Source organism: Tachypleus tridentatus, chromosome 13, assembly GCF_004210375.1.
Source record: "Tachypleus tridentatus isolate NWPU-2018 chromosome 13, ASM421037v1, whole genome shotgun sequence".
Lineage (NCBI taxonomy): Eukaryota > Metazoa > Arthropoda > Merostomata > Xiphosura > Limulidae > Tachypleus > Tachypleus tridentatus.
In genome coordinates, this window is record NC_134837.1 from 33548412 (window position 1) to 33571147 (window position 22736).

Here is a 22736-nt window from a genome sequence, read left to right on the forward strand (position 1 = left end):
TTCTTTTCTTTGCCCATCTTAGCATTGGTATGAATTATACCTCACTTGTTCCTTATCATTATACCCTACCATATCACCCCTAGTGATTTTAATCTCCTGACTCTCTACTCCTATGTTGTGTCCCTTTTGTACCAGCTCTGGGTATAAATTCCTCCTTATCACTTTTTACTCATTTTTGTTCAAAGAAGTTACAACAGTGGTCTTGTGTGATTACTGCAGGTTATTACTACATTTTTCACATTTTCTTTTAGTTTTCATATAAACCTGCTTTAGTGGGTCTGGGGTTTATTCTTTAGTTAATTTACTGTACTAAAATTCTTTTGGAGACGTTTCTCAAATATGAATATACATGTTTGCATGTCAGACACAGAGTCACATGATGTTTGTCTTCTCCATTGTCATAAGTCTGGTGTTGGAGGTGGGGCCACCATCTGCAAAGGAGATGCATTTCTTCATATGCAAAGTTTTACATGTTGTCTGATGTTTTTCTTCTGGTAGCTATGAAGCTGGGTTTGCATAGGATCAGTGGCAGACTAGTTAGAATTTAGACACTATATTTCCAGCACCTTCCTTTTTAAAAATTTTATCATTTTTGTTTTTTTTTCTTTCAGTGACTCTTTTCACCTGGTCTATGGATGACAAAATTTTATGTTGCTGATGCCTACCTTTGAATTACTTTCTCAGAGCCTTCACAATGTTACCTCATTTTCATGCACAACAACCAGGATTTTCAGTTTCATGTTTTCTCTCTAGCCTCATATTTGCTGCACATGTTTTTTTTTTTTTTGCTAAATAGATCCTTTTCACATCATCTTCATTTATTAGGCATTCATGGTTGTATGTGACTTCTTCCCCTTCCTGCCACTTGGCTAAACTTTATACTCAAAATCTGGTATCATAATCTGGGTTTCTTATAAAAAAGGAGAAGACTATTCTTACTCCTGCATAATACCTCATCCATTTAAAGGTGTCTTTTCAGTTCCAGGCTAAGTTGGGCACAACCTTTTTCTTTATTCCTTCAGGACATGGTTTGATTTGAAGTTTGTGCAAAACTACATGAGGACTATCTGAACTGGCTGTTCCTCAAATTTAGCAGTGAAAGACAAGAGGGAAAGCAGGTTGTCATCATCACCTACTGCTAACTCTTGGGCTGCTCTTTTACTAAGAACAGTAGGATGGACCATCATATTATAAAGCCTTCACAGCTAAAAGGGGTGAACATATTTGGTGGGATGGAGATTTGAACCCACTATCATTTGTTTGTGTGTCAAATGTCATATTCAGGCCATGGAATGAGTTGTTCTTCAAATACAGTTGTGTCTTTCTTCACCAGTGCATGGAGTTCTATTTATTTTGGGGATATAAGCATCTTGGAATGATACATTCCTCACATTTTGATGCTTCAGTAGTTCTTATGGGACAAGTGTAATATTTGCACAGATGTGTTGGATTATCTGGTGGTTCTGTTAGCTTCCAGTTTCTTATATCTTGACTTGTAATTGGATATATGGAAAACACAACAGCTGGTTTCCCTCTACCAACCAGTGTCCAGAGATACATCATTTCACAGGTGCTTCTCTTCAGAGCTTGGGCTATTGTATAGAGAATATGGATTTCAAAGGCCTTTGAACAAAAGAGGAAACTTCACATCAATGTATTAGAACTTCTAACAGTTCAACGAGCTGACTCTGGGTCTCAAATAATTGCAAGGGTCAGTGGTAATGCTTTACTGAAACAGTTCCTTAGTCATTTAAAAGTTTTAAAACAAGGGAGCAATCATTTCAGATCCCTTTACTTTTGAACACTGAATCTTATCTTTTAGGCACCACACAAACATCAGATTGTTTTCTTTGCTTGTAATGTTTCAAGTGTAATGAATTTATGGATCAACCAGTTACCTCATCCTAACAGATTTTCCCATTGAATGAATGTTTTATCCTTAAGTTTTCACTGGATCTTTTCTCATCTCAGAACACCTCAGATCAATAATTTTTCCACACACTGAAATGTCCATCTCTAGTCCTTCTGGTCACCTATACCCCCACCTGCTGGCTTTGGGCATAGATGCTCTCAGCTAGGAGCTGAGGGATTTTTATCTTTAAACATCCTCTCTGATTCATCTGTTATTCAAGGTTCTTGTATTTATTCACTCCACATCCTGTTGAGTTCTTCTGATGGCACCACATTAGGTGGTTCAGCCTTGGTTTCCACTCCTTCAGTTTCAGTTTCTCTCTGGGCATCATTTTTATGTCATCCTTTGTCAGACATTTTTCATCCAGCAGTTGACATTCCTCAACTTCATGCATGGCTTTTATGTGATCCATCACAAGACATCAGAGATTGACTTCTTGAGTGACATTCTTATTAATATGGTCCATTCTGCATTATTCTTTGGAAGTTTATCAGTGGAAATGATCTACTTATAATCAATGGTCTCTCAGACATTGTTTTGATCCTTCTTGTCCCACTCTGCTACATATCTTCCAATTTCTGACATTGCTTTGTATAAGGCTACTTTATTAGGTACCTTTTGTTCTTTTAAGAGAAGAACAATGTTTGACTCCCCAGTTTTGCCATTACTTCTGAAATATTTTCAGGTTATCCACCCTTTGGAATTTGAGATGTGTTTGGACTTCATGTTCACAGGACTTTTTATTATTTCATTTATGAGTTGTATCCAGACAGGTCTTTTCTACTCAAAACTTCATCAGCTAGAGAATGAGATCAGGCTTTTCCTCCTATTCATTTTCCTTGCATTTCACATGTGACATCTCAGATCCAGATCATTTTTTATGTCTGGTTCTGGATTTCAAACATTATGTAGCAGGCACTGAGGCATTTCAGGGCTGCTCATGTCACAATTTATTTATTTATTGAGATAATCCTCTGTCATGTGAACTATCCTCTGTCACCTTGATTGATTGGATTTATCAAGTGGTGTCTATGGCTTACTTCAAGGTTTCACTGGAGTTGCAGACACTTCTTTAAGTCTCAACTCATCAGGATCAACATATCTCAATGAGTCTGGAAGCTCAGTTGTGTGTACCACTGGAAGAAATTGTAAAAGCTGATATATGGACCACTCCTTACACCCTTCTATCACACTATTTAATGATTTAGCAGTTTCTCGAGCCTTCTTGTGACAGAAATGAGTGACTTCATTTCTTCTGTGTTATTCTATTCTTCTATGTTTTTCCTGAATGACCAGTGAGAGCAGGATTGGCCCATGTGGGAGACTCCTCTTAATTTTGGTTTATAAATTACACTTTTTATCCAGTTGTTCATGGAAGAGGATACTCAATTTCTTATAATTCTGCATGCAGAGCATCAAGTCTTTAATTCATTGGTTGAAGTTTTTGTTTCACATACTCCTCATAATTCCAGAGTTAGGGATGTTGCCTTGCCTCTCAGTTTGAGGAGTTAGGATGTAGGTTTGTAATCCCAACCTGAATGATCTCTGTTTTCTTCAGGCTGAGTGAGGTGTCAGTGGGCCCTGTGATTACAATTTCAATTTGATTCATTCTGTGCTTCTTCAAGATTGGGGAAAGACTTATCCACTTTGGCATAACTTGCTTTCTCTTTGTAATTCTGATGGCTCACATGCAACATTCTGTAACTTTCATGTTGGGTTCATGGACCCATAATTCCAAGTTTGTTTGTTTGTTTGCATCTTGTGCTTCTTCAGGTTAGGGTGAGTGTTTGTACACATTTTTTTTGCTTACCTTCTCTTTGTAATTCTGATGATCAACATGCAACACTCTGTAATTTTCAGGTTGTATTCCCTTAATATCATATTACTATAATACAGTTGTGTATCACACAATGGTTGCCATGTCCTAGCCACTGCACCTTGGATTTATAACTCCAACAAAGAAATGGGAAACCTTGTCTGCAATATTGGGGCCGAGACGACCCTCGTGAATACATGTAATATTTCTAGACCAAATGCATCTGCTATTAGAGGAGAAACCAGTTTTGGAATAGATGTTCCTCCTTACATATTTCTCCTCATAATGTTGTAGTTTTGATACTGTGGCTGGTTAACCTTTACAATTCATATGTTAAATTTCACACTATCTGGGCAAAGAACAAACATGTTCTAAAAGTAGTGTGGTGTGCTATATTTCATTTTGTACACTTTTTCTACATAGGTACTTTGTGGTTCTTTTACTCACTGGCCACTCCACCTTGTCACTATGGGATTCTAGGTAAAGTGTGAGAGGAGGTGGGTTTTGGTAGCTCACATTTTCCTATACCAAAAAAAGGTGGTGAAAACATATTTCCTCTGATACTTACCTTCTCTCATACTATTCCACCCTTCCTCCCCAAAATATTCTGTGTTTGAGTCTAATAATTTTGGCAGTCTTGAAAAAAAAATGAATTAGAAGTAATAACAAAGAGTTTATACACATACATGATGTGGAGGGCATATTTACATAGGTAGAGAAAGTCAAATGATTAAACTTGCTAAGGATGATACAGTGTGGTATGAAGACTGAAGCAAATGAGGTATAATTCATGTCAATGCTTAGATGGGCAGAGAAGAGAAACTTTAATTGAGATAAAACTAAATTGTGATGGGAGAGAAGTATTTCCAGAAATACGTTTTAGGAAAATGTAAACTTTCAAAATTTATGTTTAAGTACAAAACTATTTTAAACACATCACAACTTTATTAACTGACTGAAGACTAAACATTTTGAATAGATCATTGTCTTATTTTGACATCCTTCCTAGAATATTATATGCTGAATATGGAGTGAATGATTTTGAAACTAAGCCATTAATTTTTTTTTATACCTCACTATCTCATAATGTTTAAAATTTATCAAGAGAATGCTTTACTTTATTCTAAATTATCAACATACAATTTAACAAAATATAATTATTCTATTACAACTCATTGATAAAACAGTTTTGTTTTTTTTATTCCATGACTGGTGATAGCTGTGTTGGAAATTAAAGGAATATTATTGTGCACTATGATTTGTATGTTGTTCACATACACCTAATTTTGTTTTGTCCTCATAGGAATCTGTAATATGATTTAATATGTATTTAACAAAACTTTTTTTTAAAGAAAATGATATATTAATTTGTTATCAAAGAAAGAAACCTTTTCATAAAAAGAATTTTGCAAGGTAAATGCAATTTTATTTTGTTGCTGTGTCATATGATATCTTGACTTTATATTTAGTATTCTAATGATATAGAAGATTATTTATATATTTATTTTTCTTTTGGTAAGGTTCTCAATCTTTTCCTGGCTCTCTTGCTTTCTTCATTTGGTGCCTCAAATCTCTCTCAACCAACCTCAGATAGTGCAGATACCAAAAAATTACAAGAGGCTATAGATAGATTCCATAGAGCAACAGCGTGGATAAAACTTCAAATGTTAAGACTACTGAAGGTTTGTTTTAATATACTTTGCAATGTTTACATCATATATTTTTTTATTTGATATTACTTTTAAATAGGTTTTAATGAAAGTTTATGATAAACCACTGGTCACTAAGTGTGAAAAAAATTGTTTTTTATTACATTTTTTAAAAAAGCTTTTGTTTTCATTAGTTCTGCAGGAATTCCTAATAACTGTTATGCAATCAGTTTTATTATCTAAACTCTTTTATTTTTTATTCATTAAAATTAATTTTTGATCTATTCAGAAGTAACAATTTTCTCTGAATCCAGAGTTTAAGACCAAAATCGAGGAATCAAATAGCAGACCAGACAACAGATATTCGAGAGGAGATTGAAGACTGTCCTCCAAGAGGAGGATTATTGTTTGATGGCCAGGTGCTCATGAGAGAAAAAATAATTACAAAAGAACAAACAGAATTGGACATCATTGTTGGAGATGGCTTGGAAGTAGCACTTCATGGTATATTCTATCTATCTATTTTGTAAATAAGATATTCTAATGCAGTTTAACTTGTTTCAATGTTTGTACATGAGTATGTAATAACATAGAATGATCTTTTTTCATTTAAAATTTCCTAGAACAAATCCTATAAAAAATTATAACTGTTACAAATGTTTAAATTATTCATGGTTTTCAGTTAAATTGATATATATCAAATTAATTAAGTTTTTCCTCTACAAACTGTTACAACAGTACAAGTATTGTTTATATGACATTACTTGCATTATAATCCATAAAAAACTATTTATAAAAATTAATATACAATAGCAAATTTAAATCTGTGTGTGGGGAATAAGGCTGAGTGAAAACATAAACCTCACCAAATAAAAATTAAAAGCAAATTTAAAAAATAAATTGAAATTTATTTTGTAAACTGTGTATTCAGGGAATATATTGTTCTCTGTCTTCAACAACACCATTTTATGTGGTTCTCTTAAAAGAAATAAATAAAGTTTAAAAGTATAAAACTTATTGCACTACAAATTTAGTTTGTGCAGTTTACTCAGAACCTCCTCATTAATGTGTAAGTGTACATAAATTGTAGTAATTTATCTTTTCTGTTTTATATTAATAGCATGTGCTAGCATTTTTATACTTTTGATTTTTTTATTATTAGATTCATCTGTTCCAAGTCGTTAAGATTTACTAAAAGATTTTAGACGTTACATTAATTTTATTTCCTTAGTTTCTAATTGAATAAAACAATTAAGCATCTCGTCGTTCAGAAATGTCTTTTTTAATGGATATTATGTTTAACCTCTTGACTAATTTTTGTGTCTTGGTATGCTGTTCTGATTCCACAAATAGATGGCCAAGCTGTAAAAGTTAGGATGAACAACAAGCCAATAATGAATTCTGTCCCTTTAGGCTCCAAGAATGAATACAGGGATAACAACAGAGTGAAGGTATTTTTATCTGTTCTCATTATATGTGCTCATTTGAATTATTTAATAACTACTATATGTACACTACTTCTGTAATTTTTAGAATAGAATATTAGTTTTGGGTGAACTGTTGTTTAGTGAAATATTTTATCCCGTTAGATTTAAGTGCTCTGATTTGATGCAATTGTTATATAGTTTGATTTATTAGATTATGAAAAAAAAACCTACTGAATGAAATAGTTGAGAGCTTCAGAAAATTTCTACAAATTATGTAGTTTTTGCAAACAAAATATCTTATTTCATGAATTTGTAGCTTTTATATTTTGAAAAAAAATTTAATTGTGATATGTATATATGCTTTTTTTAAAACAAGTAAATATGCATACCTTTGTTGCAAAGTTTAATTACTGATTTTTATGTCTTCCTATATTCTTTTACACTCACCTGTAAAATGATTGTTATAAATCAGTAAATTATACTTTTCTTTTGAATAAAAAAACACCACACACAGTTTCACCATGTTTATGACCACTAATATACAACAAAGAAAATTTTTTAATCAATCCAGCTTTAATAAAAGTGTTAGAAAATTTCATTCAATTTTGATAATAAGTTTTAAACTAAATTTTGTACATTTTTTCAGTTACTTAGGCCAGTAATGTCCAGCAAACAGTTGCCTTCTTGGTAGAATGAAATTTGCTATAGTCAAATACAAAACTGTTTAACTAAGCTTTCATCATCTTGTTACAGGAACGTTTCTTTTCCTATAAAATATGATGTTGCAGTATGATAAAAATATAAGATGATAAAACAAGCTTTAAACAAACTGGGACTAAGTGTAACAGAAGTTGTTTGTAAGCATCTTTTCTTCTGGCAACATATTATTGTGCTAAGTGTTTTAGTATTTTTTTCCAACTTTTTCATGAACCTCTACTAAACAAGAAACTACATTGACTTATCCATTTGAAAAGAAGAGAAAAAGAACTTTCATGATATGCTTAGAGCACTAGCTTATGACTTGTGAAAACTGATATATATGTAGTTACATTTACATCACATCATGGAAAACAGTAGAATTTTTTCAAGTTACAAGGTCAAGTGAACATTATTTTCTAAGAAAACTATTTTGAATTTCCTCCTATGAGCTATGATCGAGTGCAGTATTGCACTCGGAAGAAATTCAGGAAAACCACAAAGGGTAATGATTTAATTTTGCAGTGCACTGAAACTCACAATCAAAATTTGCAACTGTTTTATTTATTTTAAATAGAAAACCAAATATATAAAGTTTTTATATAATAAATTCCAACTCTGAAGTTCTTAATTTTTAATGTTTGGAAGAATGACTTTGAGTTTTTCTTCTAAAATATTTTTATCGCAGTAGTGTAGTTTTAATTGTGAGATGGAATGCGTCCATATGAGTTTTATAGAGTCATGTTATTTTGTACATGTATCTAATAAGAGATCAGAACTGTATTTTTTATTTTAAAAATATTCATACCACCTTTTTAATGTTTTTAACACTTAACTTTTAAAATTCAATGTAGTGTTAGAACTATATTCTTTAACAGTTAGTTATTTCATAATACACAATTATATCTTTTGTTCAAAGCTGTGAAGACATAGGTTAGCAATTACTATTAAAATACTAAACACATATGCAATAATATTTTGTAATTATAATGTGCTTGCATAGTTAGAAAAACAAAATTCAGCACTTGGATTTTATGTAATATTGTGTAGCAAAATATTTTAAATGCTTTTTGAAAGTTAATCATTTGATAGTTCAATTATGTCATCATTACAGCAGTGTATATTGATTTAAGTGTTAAGTTTCCTAAATGTTTGAGTGGTTTGTGGTGAAAGTAACAGGTTTAAGCAATATTACATGCACAAACATGTGTTGATCTTACATTTGCAGAGCTTAGTACAGACTGAAGCCTTTCCACTTGGCTTACAATTACTCTATTATTTTGGATTTCTTTTTTATGTTACTTTTTCAATATGTAAAAAATTACTTTTGATATTAATTTCTGAAAAAAAAGGAAGGCACAAAAGATGGACAACAGCTAATTGTAAGAACTTGTTTTATTTCATTGTAGGAAAATGAAAGTTCAGGTAACAAAGTACATCCTTTAAGAGAAGAAGTGTTTGGTGAGAAAGCCAATCATAGTCACATTGACTGGAGGGGTGAAATCCTTGTTGTCAGTAAGCCAGATATAGGAGTCTCTTCATCAGTAAGCAGTGATGATGAGAAAAAAGATAGCAGCAAAGAAGAGGAAGATGAAAATCAAGGTAAAATTTTTTTATCACCACAGATATTTGGAAAACTGAAAAAACAATGTATATAATTCTTTGGAACTGTTTCTACAGTGTAATTTAATTTTAAACTATTGGTATTGATAGCTTAATTAAATGATTAATTATAAAACTGTACTGGTGACTAATAAATATATATTTTGTTATGTTTATTAATAAGTGAACTATTAATTCAGCAAGCTCTAATATTTCTTTTTTTCTATGGACATCAGTGTTTTTTGTCCATGTATTTTTAACGTGTTTTGAAAAATAGTTTTCTTTGTAACAATGAAACAAGTATTCCATTAACTGACAACTCATGTAAGTTTATGGCCAAAACTATTCTTTGTTTCTCAAAAATCTGTTATTTGTGAGTTAGTTTGTTTTCTTAAGGAAATAATGTTTATTAACTTAATATAAAAATATATTTTAAAATATCTTTAAGTATAAGTCAAAAAATTCTGTTTAGATGACACTGTACTCAGTAATATTGATTAGAAATTGGAAAAATGCTAAATGTAACGGTGATATGGAGATATTCTAGTAGGTACAGATTAATATAAGAGTTACTTACAGTTTGTTCGTGAGTTCAGATTTAGTAGAAAATAACAAGATTATCATTAGTATAACTTTGGTCATTATTTTATATAAAACAATATTTATTACCAAACATATACACAATTTATTCTTTGAAATCAGCAAAATATCAATACCACACATCCCTAATTTTGTATTTTTATTACATCTTTATTTATCACTACATATTAGGCAAAAAAAACGTTTAGGGTAACATTGTCAAGAAAAATAAGTGAAGGTACATAGGATATTTTTCAATACTTGTTTTATCAATAAAGTTATCATAATGCATTCTACACCATTATCAAAAATGAAAATATTTTGCATGCATTTCATCATATCAAGAATTATTTTACTTTAACCGTTTAAAATCTGTATCTGTCCTTTAGCAAATATGTGTTTTCCACCCCCTTCTTATAGCATATTTACAATGGAATGTAGTTTCAAGTTCTGTTTTTAATATACAATTGTTTAAACTGAGTTTCATTAAAATACATCAGGGAAGTACTGATTCATTTGTATTGTATGCACCAAATCACATTCTTAATAATACTTAACAGTTCTTCATAGAGTAGACATTAATTAACAATACACCATACATCATAATATGTAAGTTGTGCATATTTAATACAAATTATGAAAATTCAAATTTGTAAAACTTTAATTTTTAGATTAACTGAATAATATATAGGCTGAAAGTTCATTTCTGGATTTTACAGTAACACATAAGCATATACGATATTTTTAATGCACTGATATTTTCAACAAGACAGAATTAACCCCAGTTTTCTAAACAAATTTTCTGAAACCAACATAATGAGTTAATACTATTTCAAAATAAAATAATTCTTAATTTACATAATTTTCTGTTATATTGCACCATCTGCACAACACTGTGCTGATTTTGAACACTTCCATAAAGCAGATCAATAATTATGCATACTTACAAAAATGTATTTGGCTATTTTCAAGAATTTTGAAATAAACAGCAGGACATCCCTCACCATGACATGTGAAAGTATGAGTATGTGAGATGTATTAACACCTGCAGGATATCCCTCACAATGACATGTGAAAGTATGAGTATGTGAGATGTATTGACACCTGCAGGGTATCCCTCACCATGACATGTGAAAGTATGAGTATGTGAGATATATTAACACCTGCAGGATATCCCTCACCATGACATGTGAAAGTATGAGTATGTGAGATGTATTGACACCTGCAGGATATCCCTCACCATGACATGTAAAAGCATGGGTATTTGAGATGTATTAACACCTGCAGGATATCCCTCACCATGACATGTAAAAGCATGGGTATTTGAGATGTATTAACACCTGCAGGATATCCGTCACAATGACATGTGAAAGTATGAGTATGTGAGACAAATTAACATCTGCAGAACACCCATAACGACAAAACAGAAAAGCATGGGTACTTGAGACATGTTAACACTTCCATGTTAAATTATATCTTTGAATGAGGAAACTCATTACTTCGCAGTGACATCAATTGAAAGACACATTGTCAAACATAAAGAGCTAAATAGTACTTCATGTACTGTGTAGAGCTTTCATGTTTAAAATTACATTAAACAATTGAATAGCATTGTTAAAGATCTAAATTTTGAAAACTTGTTATTTAAGAAAGGGATACTGATATACATATATTTTTTGCTTATAAACTGGAATAATCATGTTCTAGTAAAAATAGTCACAAATTCTGTATGACATTTGATTGATTAAACTGAACAAATATGAATTAATCAAAAATAATAATACAAAATCATAATGGTAATATTTCAATTACTGGAATAGCTAGAAATAATAATGTTGAGTAGTTGATTTGTTGTTTAATTGCAGATTTGATCATTGGCTATTGGATAGTTAGAATAATATGAAAGTCCAAAACACTAGATAATTATTTGAATGATATTAATTAATTTAATTGTAATTTCTGTTAGCGGATAGTTGTAATAAACAGGAACACTAATCGATCATTTCTGTCCATAAAGTTATTTAATCATAATTTTGATTAAATGGTTATTATACTTGACACTAATCATGATCTAATTAATGCTCATTGGTAATCATTTGATCAAATTAATCTTCCAACTCTACATTAAGATGGTCCTCAAACAGAGGAAAACATAACTGGTTTTGAAATTTATACACTTTTGAAGGTATTTTGAATCTGAGTATTTTTGGAAGAGATGAAGAAGTAAGATACTTCTGAATATATTCAATTTAAGTCTGTTTAGCTGTAATTTAGTTAATTACACTTTCCTTGAACATATAAAAGTTAAAGAACTAATTCACCAAGCTGGTTAGATTAACTTATAATTGCAACTTTTAAAATTGCTCTAACCCACAGAAACTCTAGAAGATGGTGAAGATATGGACATTGATAAATTTGAAACTTCGGATGAAGATGCAATAATTGCTGAAGATCCTGCCGACTGTTGTCCTGATTATTGTTATACAAGATTTCCTTGTTGTGTTGGTGATGATGACTCTCCTTTCTGGCAATTTTATAGGAGATTACGAGCCAGAAGCTATTGGATAGTAGAAAACAAGTACTTTGAAACAGTTGTAATCACAATGATAATGCTGAGTAGTCTTGCTCTGGTATGTTTCAAGAGTTAATTTTTAAATGGGACAAAGAACTTAAAAAAGTAAACTTCACCTTGTGTTTACTAAACATGAGCTCTTAAGCTAATTTCAAAACTCTCCATGAGATGGAAGACAGATTTAATATGAATGTTATATCTAATATAACAGTGTTGAATTTTACATAGCACTTGACAACTGACAATGTTATATCAAAAATGTATGAAACAGATGTGCACTATATCAAAATAAATAATTATATATGCATACAATGTGCATTGTGAGTAAAACTGTGTAAACAAGCATACATTATTTACATGTACATATGGTTAAACTGAAAATTTTACTTTCCAAGATTTAAGTTTATTTTTTTCTTTAAATATACTTCTGTTTCAATTGAAAATAATTTTAATTATTAGATAAAGGCTGTATAATCAGTACAATAAAATATTTCACAGTAATTAACTTCTTATTTTGTGAGATTGTTAACTTTAAACTATTTATGTGTACACATGTATTTGTAGGAAACATGATAGAAATCAATTGCATGTTGAATGAAATTATACCTTTATTTTATAAAAAATTATTTCTCAAATGATGTGTTAATAATTTTCTAAATTTATATTTATATATTTATGGTACATTATGTATGTTTTATTATATTTAAAATTGTTAAACAGAATTATTGACATAATTTTTCTTAAAACAGCATGTTTTTTTTTAACACATGATAAGGTTGGGTCTCTATTTTGCTTCTGACAAGTATATTAATAGTAATACTCAGATCAGAACAACTGGTTGTTGTTGTTTGTTGTTGTATATACATATACAGAACACTGATGTCACAGTACTATATAAAGTTTATCAATTGTTCTATAACTATATATGATTTCTTACATTTACTGTTAAAGTTGTTCTGCATTAATAAATATGGTTGTTTGTGAAACTTGTATAAGAAAAACTTACCATGATAAAACTAAACTTCTTTTACAGTTATTGTTTAAGCAGTTCTGTTGCTTCTTTCAGTTGTTGCTGATATAAATTTTAAAGAAGAATCATTGCATTTCCAAATCTTAAATTTATCCTTATAAATTTTCACAGTATGCAAGCTTTTCTTCGTTACAGTCAAACACATTTAGTCTATTAATTAAATGATAAATAAAAAGCCAAGTGTAATTCTAGTTTCATTAAATTATAGGAGCATATTCATTACAGGTTGTTAACAGAAAGTGATTTTTGTCTGTAATTAGGGAAAATTCTCCATTTTAAATAACATATTTTTCTTCCTAATCATTTTTCATTTGTTTTTCACTGTTTGTCTTGGAGAAAAAAGAAAACAGTTACCTAAAAAAAAATGTGATTAGAGTTATGTGCCTGCAGTATTCGTTTGGAGGGAAACTGAGATTTCTTACTTAAGAAGAACTGTTTATGAAATATTATAACATTATTTTCTTATCCACAGGCTCTAGAAGATGTACACTTGAAGAATCAACCTACACTTAAAGAAGTTTTGGTCATTGTTGACAAGTTCTTTACAGTCATCTTTCTTGTTGAAATGTTACTTAAATGGTTGGCATTTGGTTTCAGAAAGTACTTTACTAACGCTTGGTGCTGGTTGGACTTTACAATTGTGTTGGTAAGAAAACTTCTTCTTCTGTTCTTATCCTTGTTACTCTTAAAAAGTTACCCTCTACTAATAATATTCTCAGTACCATATACACATTTTTCACTGAAATTTAACTCTGTGTAATTTATGTAGGCTTACTTGTATAGTATTACAATTTTCTGGAGAATGTGAGGGTTTGAACTATGGGTTAATATATTAAAAGTTGTAGAAAACTACCAGTTGTCACAATAACATTATGTCAAATAAAACTCAACAACGAAAGTTTATAACCATTCTAACTAACTCTAAATTTTTAACACAATATTCAAACAGCAATTAATATTTGTATCAAAGATTTTACTTTACTTTAATATCATAATTTGAAATACAAATTGCATATATAACAGTAACATTAAGATTGAACAATGTACATTTATCAATTTTACATGGTGAAACATTTGACTTTTTTACTTAGATGTTTTTTAATATTAAATGTACAAAACGTTTTTATAAATTATAAGTTCTTGTTTATCAGAGGCTTCAGATACTTTTATTTCCATTAAAAAATTGACTTGTGATAAAAATACTTAATTACGTGTGGTAATACTGTTGTCAACTTTTCTTACAACAACAAAAAAATCAAACTTTTTAAAGTTAAATTTATGAATATTAACTGCAAAGTTGGAATTCAATTACTTTTGAAATTGTCCTCCTAAAAATTTTTTTTTTCTGAATTTCAGTTTTACAATCGGATGATCAAACTGAGATTTTATGTATCATTTTCATTCGTAAATTTAAACTAATTTAAAACTTTTTCTGTACTTTTGTAGAATGAAATCAACAATGCAGTATAATTTATTAGTTTTAAAAATATAGCTTGTGATTCTTTTATATAATATATGTATATATACTCACACACACACATCCATCATGAAGTCTTGTGGACATTTAACTTGGCACTGACACATGTTTCTTTCAAATATCTGGAATATTTTTTGTATGTGATTATTGTTGCTTGATAGCTTTGTTACTGTTTTAAAAATAAAACTGAGTGTTTTCAGGTTTAAAGTTCAAATAATATATCATCAGCAATTTAATGTTCACCCTTCTTTGGAGTCCTATTTCCTGAGAGAAGACAGTGACCATATTTTCATTCATCCCCATCACATCCTGTATGGAATACCAACAAACTAATCCCTGTGTGTGTTTTTTTTTCTTTTCTTTTGCTTCCCGTCCACTGCCACTACTTTTTGATCCAACACATCTCAGGTGTCCATGTTTAATCTGGCTGTTGGTTTAGTAGGCTACGCCAACATTCCTGCATTTAAAACTATGCGAACTCTGCGAGCTCTGCGCCCTCTGCGGGCGATGTCACGGCTGGAAGGGATGAGAGTAAGTAACTTATTGCTCTTTGGATTGATGTTTGTTGCCTGAAGCAGTTGTGTAGTTAATGGAAGATCGTCTTGTGAAACACCAACTTGCACGTAACTGGAAGCCTGTGCTTTAAAGAAGACATGCCTTACATAGTTAGAGAAAATATTCCTAGAGTTGGCTTTCTTAGCTGACTACTAATGGAATTACTGCTACAGATATTGTGTTTGCTTGTGTGTGGAATTGATGTTGATGCCCAGTCTAGTCCAGCTTGCTGTGGACCAAGCCCCTGACATGAGGATGGAATATCTTGTCACTTTTGTCTTTTTTCTGTCACAGAAACAACCAGCTTCATTTCATCAGGTATATTTGTGTATGTATACAAGGCAATGTATATTGAGTTAAACTACCCTAATTTCCATGTCTGTGGTAGTTCCTCTTTACTTACCATAGTACACTGTTTCATAAACATTTAAACTTCATTTGATACTTGTTAATCACATGTATACAAATGTTTAACTGCCTACCTGATGACAATAAGTGGCTGTTTTGTGGCACATAAAAGGCAATATGGAGCTTAATATAGCTGGAGTTTAACGTTTTATCTCCTAGTTGCTCCATTAAAGACTATTAGAGTAAGTATCAGTAAAAGACTTTAAAGAAGGTGACTTTCTACCCTGTCAGGTCTCTCTGGTCAATCTTACAGCTACTGCAGCAGGGGGGGGAAAAGTTCAAGCCTTCAAGACTATGAGAACCCTGCGTGCTCTGCGACCTTTGAGAGCCCTTTCACGCTCTCAAGGAATGAGGGTAAGTTTAGATGTCATTCAGTTAGGGTTTACACTTACAACAAAAACATGGAAGTTGCTTGACAGCCATCATGGGTTTTTGTTATACACATATTACAGTACCTTTGCTGTTTTCTTTATGTTTGAAACGAAAATTATAGGAAATATACTACAATTCACTTTTAAGGGAAATCATTTTGATCACAATAATGCAAGATAATTATATGTTACATTGGAAGCAGATTACATGAAAGTTATTACAGATTCCCATCTTGAGGGATGACCTAGTTTACCCAAAAAAGGTGTTGAAGTATTTTACAAATGAAAAAAAAAAATACAATTCTGATGGATGAAAACGTATTCCTTTTTCAATAACAGGGTGGTATGGAAAACTGTTTTATTTGTTTTGTTAACAGGGTGGTATAGAAAACTTACCATTTTCTTTGTTAACAAGATGATAGAGAAACTGTTTTAACTTACTATTGGCTTTGTTTGGTTAATTTGTGCAATTAATTCAAAGCACTTTCCAGATATTATATGAAAAATAACCAAGGTTCTAGCATTTGTTAACATCATCACTTTGCATGCAGTTTTATTTTTGTTTTGAACTTGTCTTTTTTTTTATTGCAAGTTAATACAGAATTTGATGATTTTGTGCAGTTTTTCTTATGTTTTTAAAGATTCTGTATATATTCGACACCTCATCTCACAGGAAACATTTCTAGGTAAGCATTTGAATTTTATTTTAATATTAAGCCACAATAACTCCATTGAAGCACTTGCAAGGTAAGCTTGTTTATTTGTTTAAATGTTTGTGGTGCATGGGCATGCTACCTTTTGTTGGTTGAAGTATTAAACAAGTGTCAAAAGTATGAAACTGAAATACATTTTGACACTTATTTTTGGCTTTTAAAAAAATGAATATCTAAACAATAATATTAATTATTTTCACATTAAAACAAATTAAAAGATACATAACTATAAATATAACGTTTGAAATCTGTGATTATTAGCTTTGATTAAAAACTGTATTATATTTTATTTGCTTCTTAAACTTACTATTTGCAACTAAAATGTATTTGTTTTGACTAGTGAGTAATATATACCATAGTGATAACCATTTTCATAAATATATATCTAGTTGTTTTTATATACTTAGAAGCTTTATTCTACTTTAAAAACTTGCATGTCTTTATTAAGCATATCTATCACAAAAAAATATTAATAGCCTCCACTTTTACCAAACTATCTCTGCAGTTTCTATTCTGGTAAGAAATGAAAACTTTCTATCTGCTCTTTCATTTTCAACTTTCAATTATCTTCCTCTTTTTGCATGTTGCAGCTATGTAGTAAAAGTTGAAGTTTCATAACATCAAAATCTTTGTAAAATCATTTGATTTTCGTTTTGAAGAAATTGTTCTGTTTTTTACTTATTATGTATATGCAGAACTAAAATATAAATTAATTTTGTTAATTGTGGTTTTTTGGATTAAGATTGTTTTCAATTCGATTGCATTTGCTTCTGACTTTGCTGTTCATTAAAGTAGATATCTCAATACTAAATGTTTTTCTTTCTGTCATTTTGGAATTTTGTTTGAGAGATACAGAACTTATTGCTTGTTTAATATGTCACATCTAACTAATTTGTACACTACAGTTGTAATATGTAATATTGTCTACAGTTTTGATGCTTTTTAATATTAATAGATAAAAAGGTAAAAATTGACATGATATAAAGGAACTGAATCAGGAAAAGATACTTTATAAAAAAAATATATTCTCAGAAATTTTCAATTTTGAATTCGGAACAATGGCACAGTTATTCATGTGATTTTTTAAAAACAACATCTTAAAATTTATGAAATTCAATGTTAGTTTTTTTTTATCCAAATACATTTTGTTTTATAATTCACGTAGTGAACACAGACACACCAACACTCACACATCAATTGTTCTTTCTTCTAACTTTCCTGTTTATTTGACAAATTAAAAATATGTATATATATAGATAGATGTAGGTATTTTAAAATTTATATCTTTGACTCATATTTGAACCAAATATCTTTCACTTACTAGGCAAGTGTCTCCACCTCCTGAATAAAAGAATTGAGCCACTAATGCTTTCTAATATAGAACTACTTAATGACAAGCTATAAAATACATACATGCTTATGAAATTAAAAATCTGCTAGTAATGTGTTATTGTTTTTTTTTTCCCATCAGGTAGTGGTCAATGCACTAATTCAAGCTATCCCTGCCATTTTCAACGTGTTATTGGTTTGTCTGATCTTTTGGCTCATTTTCTCAATCATGGGAGTTCAGATGTTTGGTGGAAAGTTCTATCAATGTGTAGATGCCAATGGCACTCGAATAAACAGTACATATGTGCCTAATGTTGATGCTTGTGCGGCTAAAAATCTGACCTGGGAAAATCCACTGATTAATTTTGACAATGTACTAAATGCATATCTTGCTCTTTTCCAAGTAGTAAGTTGAAAAGATATGTACTATCAAAGACTTTTATTTTATTTGTGTTATTGTGAACATTTAGAATTAGTGAGGTATGGTTTGTGTTCTACATTACAGCTATGTTATGGTTTGTGTAGTTCATTACAGTTAAGTTACGATTTGTGTAATACGTAACAGCTAAGCTTAAGATGAATTTATGGATGTTATTTGAATATGTTGTAAAGCGTATGAAAAATAACAAATACTGTGTATTCCATAAATACAATCTATATAGAAAAATAAAGACTGTTATTCTTGATATTTACACACAATTTTACATTTAATTTATAAATAATAAATATATATATCTTTAGTTTTTCAACATGGTAATCAGATGTTGTTTGTTTAACTTTGTACAGTTGTGTATGTGCTTAGCATGCACACACACTTTTTCTTTACTTCAAGAACTAGAGTGTTGCAATTTGATTAAAATTCTACAGAATCATCATTTCTTGATATGTAATTTTGAGTACTGTACTTCAAAATTAATTTGTATATTAAGAGCTAATTGTCATTTGGTAAATTCATTTGATGAATTATGTTATAAAATTAGAAGGTTCTTATAAATCACTTTAATTTTCAACTATTGACCAGTGAATACAAACGTAGTTCATGTTTACATCAAATAATTTGTCCATTTAATAGTTATGTAACACCCAGATCAAGTACTTGAAATAAATTGGGCAATAATACTTTAGAAATGTACATAAAGGGCAATTTTGTTTTATGGAAATTTATTCTGAAAACTTGAATTAAACAAACTGTTAAATGCAGATTTGTTTCAAACTTTTTTCACTTTGGCAGTGTTCAGATACTTTAATTACCGGTTGTACTAGGCTTTGTCTAAATTCATTAATAATAAGATTAATCATTTTCTAAAATTTATTTTCAGGCCACTTTCAAAGGTTGGGTAGGGATAATGAACAGTGCAATTGACTCTAAGAGTGTAAGTATAAATAAATATACTATAAACAGCTATAACCAATCATCACCTATTCTAAATTATAAAATATTAAAAAAAATCAAAATGTGTTCTTTAATGTTCTTTTCTTGTTTAATCAACTAAATAAATCGTTTATTCAACTTTAACAACTTAAAACTACATTTAACAAAAATATGGCTTGTGTGTTTTGGAAATTATTGTAAGAATTTAGTACTTTGTTTTGCCAAATAAAATGTGTTTAAGATAGTTGGTACTAATTCATCTAAAAAAAATTATAAATTTTACTAGACATTTATAAAATTATTGGTAATGAGAAAGTACAGCTTTTGCTAAGATTTTTCTCACATTTAAAAGAAAAGAAATATCAAATAAGGGAAATTAGGGAACTTCTGTCTGTTTCTTGGTTTTATTGAAAAATTGTGTCCCTCAAAAATAAACAGTACATACATACACATATAGAAACATTTACTAATCAGTGCTGTTGAGAAAACCCACTTGTAGAGAAAAAAATATGTGTAAAAACGGCTCGTTTGGGTTGAGAAATTTTTTGTGAACCTGACGATGACCAAAGAATGTCGAAACGTTGTTCGCTCCTCTACATAAAAAAATTTTTTAACCCAATCGAGCCATTTTTACATATATAGAAACATTTACTAAATTATTTGATTACTTAAATCAAATATTAATGTCAAAAAAACAAAGGAAACAAAGATATTTTACATATACCTATATAGACTCTGTTTTTGGAATAGGATGTGTAAACATTTATCTGTAATTATTATACTAGGAAAAGGGCTTACAACCTGATGATGAAGTCAACATCTACATGTATCTTTACTTTGTCTTCTTTATCATCTTTGGTTCATTTTTTACACTGAATCTTTTCATTGGAGTAATCATTGACAATTTCAACGAACAGAAGAAAAAGATAAGTTTAACTAAGAATTTCCTGTTTTCTCACCAATAGGAAAATGTATTGTTCGAAATTGAGTTCCTTGATGTAAATCATTATTTTTTAATTTAGAATGTGATAATAAAGCATATTCTTCTAAGCAATGTATTAAAAATGAAAACTAAAAGCTCTTAAAACTATTAGCAATAATTAGATACATTTGTTGGTGCTGTTTGTAGTAGGTGAATAAAAGTGGTATTCACTAAAAGAATACATAAATATGTGTGAACATGATAATTCAATTTGCATAATTAAAATTTAAGTCGTTTACAGTAGAAGCACAGTGTATAGTGTAAAAACAACAAAAGTTAATTTTTTTTAATATTCAATACTCTTGAATAAGTCAGTACTAAAAATGTGAAAAACAGGAGTATTTTTAAGTAAAATTTTTAGATTGTTTAAAAAACAAGTTTAATAATTTTTGAGTAAATGTCTAAATTTACTGGTGCCTTACTTCCAGTTATTTATATTTTACGCAGGAGGGTCTCTGGAAATGTTTATGACAGAAGATCAGAAAAAATATTACAATGCTATGAAAAAGATGGGCTCAAAGAAACCAATGAAAGCTATACCTCGTCCTCAAGTAAGTAAAGAAACTTTTTGACATCAATACTCAGAGTATAAAATCTGGCACGATCTCGTATCAGTAATGTCATCTTTGGTTTGGTCACCATAGTCTTCTAATGTGGTTTCAAGTTGAGGTTAGTACACTTTATCAACATAACTAATGTTTGTTTGTTTTTTATAGTTTAAGACTAACTGTTGTATTTGACAAAATAATGAACAATAATGTCTAATTATCATTGTTTTTGTGACAGCTTATACCTTCATTACCCTGCTGAAAGTATACAGACATTAGTTAAAAAGGGTTGAATTAATGCTGCTATTTTGAGGCATGCTGCCAACTAGGTACTGCAAAGTATTAGTTCAGTTTTATTTCACAACTGTTTTATTAAATCTATCAGTTGATAAGAACTAAAAGACTGTGTTACAACCTTTACACTTAAATTCTATCCATAGGTGGTCTCAAAGATGTTCTATAAAGATAAAATCTAAGCCATTAAGATTTTCACACACACATACATATGTATATATACTTTGGAACCAAACATAAAGCAACAACCTTTTGGAAAAACAAACATGCCTTCTGACTAAAATCCTCCACTGTGGTTACTGGTATTTGATTATGATCGCTCAGTATTCATGGATGTTTAGATTTGAAGATAGGCTTCAGTATGACATCCATACTATAGCCCTTCATTTATTCAACTACCTGCTTTCATATTTGGTTTCTATTGCAAAGAACAGAATTAATTGACTTTTATTATGCAATTAATTTGTGACCAGCCATGAACATTCCTATGATAAGAAGCTTCACATAAAGGAAAATATTGGTGGATATTTTTAAAAGGATGCATAATCTGCATAACTCAGCCCTTCTGAAGAATATGCATTCATTGAAAGCATGTTTCTTTGACTTCACAAATGATACCCATTCACATTTAGTCACACTGAATTAGTAAACTTTTGTTAATTTATTGCATACAAAATTCTAGGTACTTTCTTTAAATTTCTAACAACTAGATATTTGTCATGCTTAGACAGAACGTATGGAGACCTGTTTGTTTTTCAGATGTACTGTCATATTACCAATATATTTAGTCTCAAGCACATATGACTATTTTGTTTGACAGTTTTCTACATTCTAAACATATCGTTATTTCTTCTCTGAAACATTAGAACTTCACAATCAATTTGACACTATTAAATTACCTTTTCATCTTCTTTGTATTTATTATAAAGGAGTTGGTTGTCCAAATATTTTAAAGCTTGTCATCACAATTTTTACTTAGTGAATATAATATTCACTATATAATATTTGTTGAACTTACCATCACATTGTTTTTTCTTATTCCTTACAGTTTAAACCTCAAGCTGTTATTTTTGATTTGATCACCAATACCAAGTTTGACATGGCTATCATGATCTTCATCATGTTGAACATGATTATAATGGGCTTGGATCACTATCACCAAACAGATATGTTTGACCTTATTGTGGAAAGACTAAACATTTTCTTTATCGCAGTTTTCACTGCTGAATGTGTGCTAAAGATTTTTGCCTTGCGATGGCATTACTTCAAGGAACCGTGGAACGTATTTGATTTTGTTGTGGTAACACTGTCAATCTTAGGTGGGTATGACTTTGAAAAAGAATTTACTTTGAAGTATAATTTTATATACCTTCTCTTTAACTGCCTAACAAGCAGAGCTTTCCT

General features: G+C 30.1%; 1 protein-coding gene across 11 annotated transcripts in view; it reads left to right on the forward strand.

Annotated features, from left to right (window-relative positions):
- LOC143237166 (sodium channel protein para-like) overlaps positions 1-22736 on the forward strand; it is a 232121-nt gene that overhangs the window by 204972 nt on the left and 4413 nt on the right. For 8 of the 11 annotated variants that reach the window (XM_076476122.1, XM_076476120.1, XM_076476125.1 and 5 more), the window contains 12 exons: positions 5249-5410; positions 5692-5881; positions 6731-6828; positions 8910-9102; positions 12058-12311; positions 13756-13929; positions 15955-16077; positions 18279-18542; positions 19456-19509; positions 20294-20438; positions 20938-21041; positions 22381-22651. In XM_076476122.1, coding sequence (XP_076332237.1) covers positions 5249-5410; positions 5692-5881; positions 6731-6828; positions 8910-9102; positions 12058-12311; positions 13756-13929; positions 15955-16077; positions 18279-18542; positions 19456-19509; positions 20294-20438; positions 20938-21041; positions 22381-22651 — 2032 coding nt within the window. Of the gene's footprint in view, positions 1-5248; positions 5411-5691; positions 5882-6730; positions 6829-8909; positions 9103-12057; positions 12312-13755; positions 13930-15168; positions 15292-15954; positions 16078-18278; positions 18543-19455; positions 19510-20293; positions 20439-20937; positions 21042-22380; positions 22652-22736 lie in introns of all 11 variants that reach the window. The other 3 variants (XM_076476124.1, XM_076476129.1, XM_076476130.1) reach the window with 1 other exon arrangement.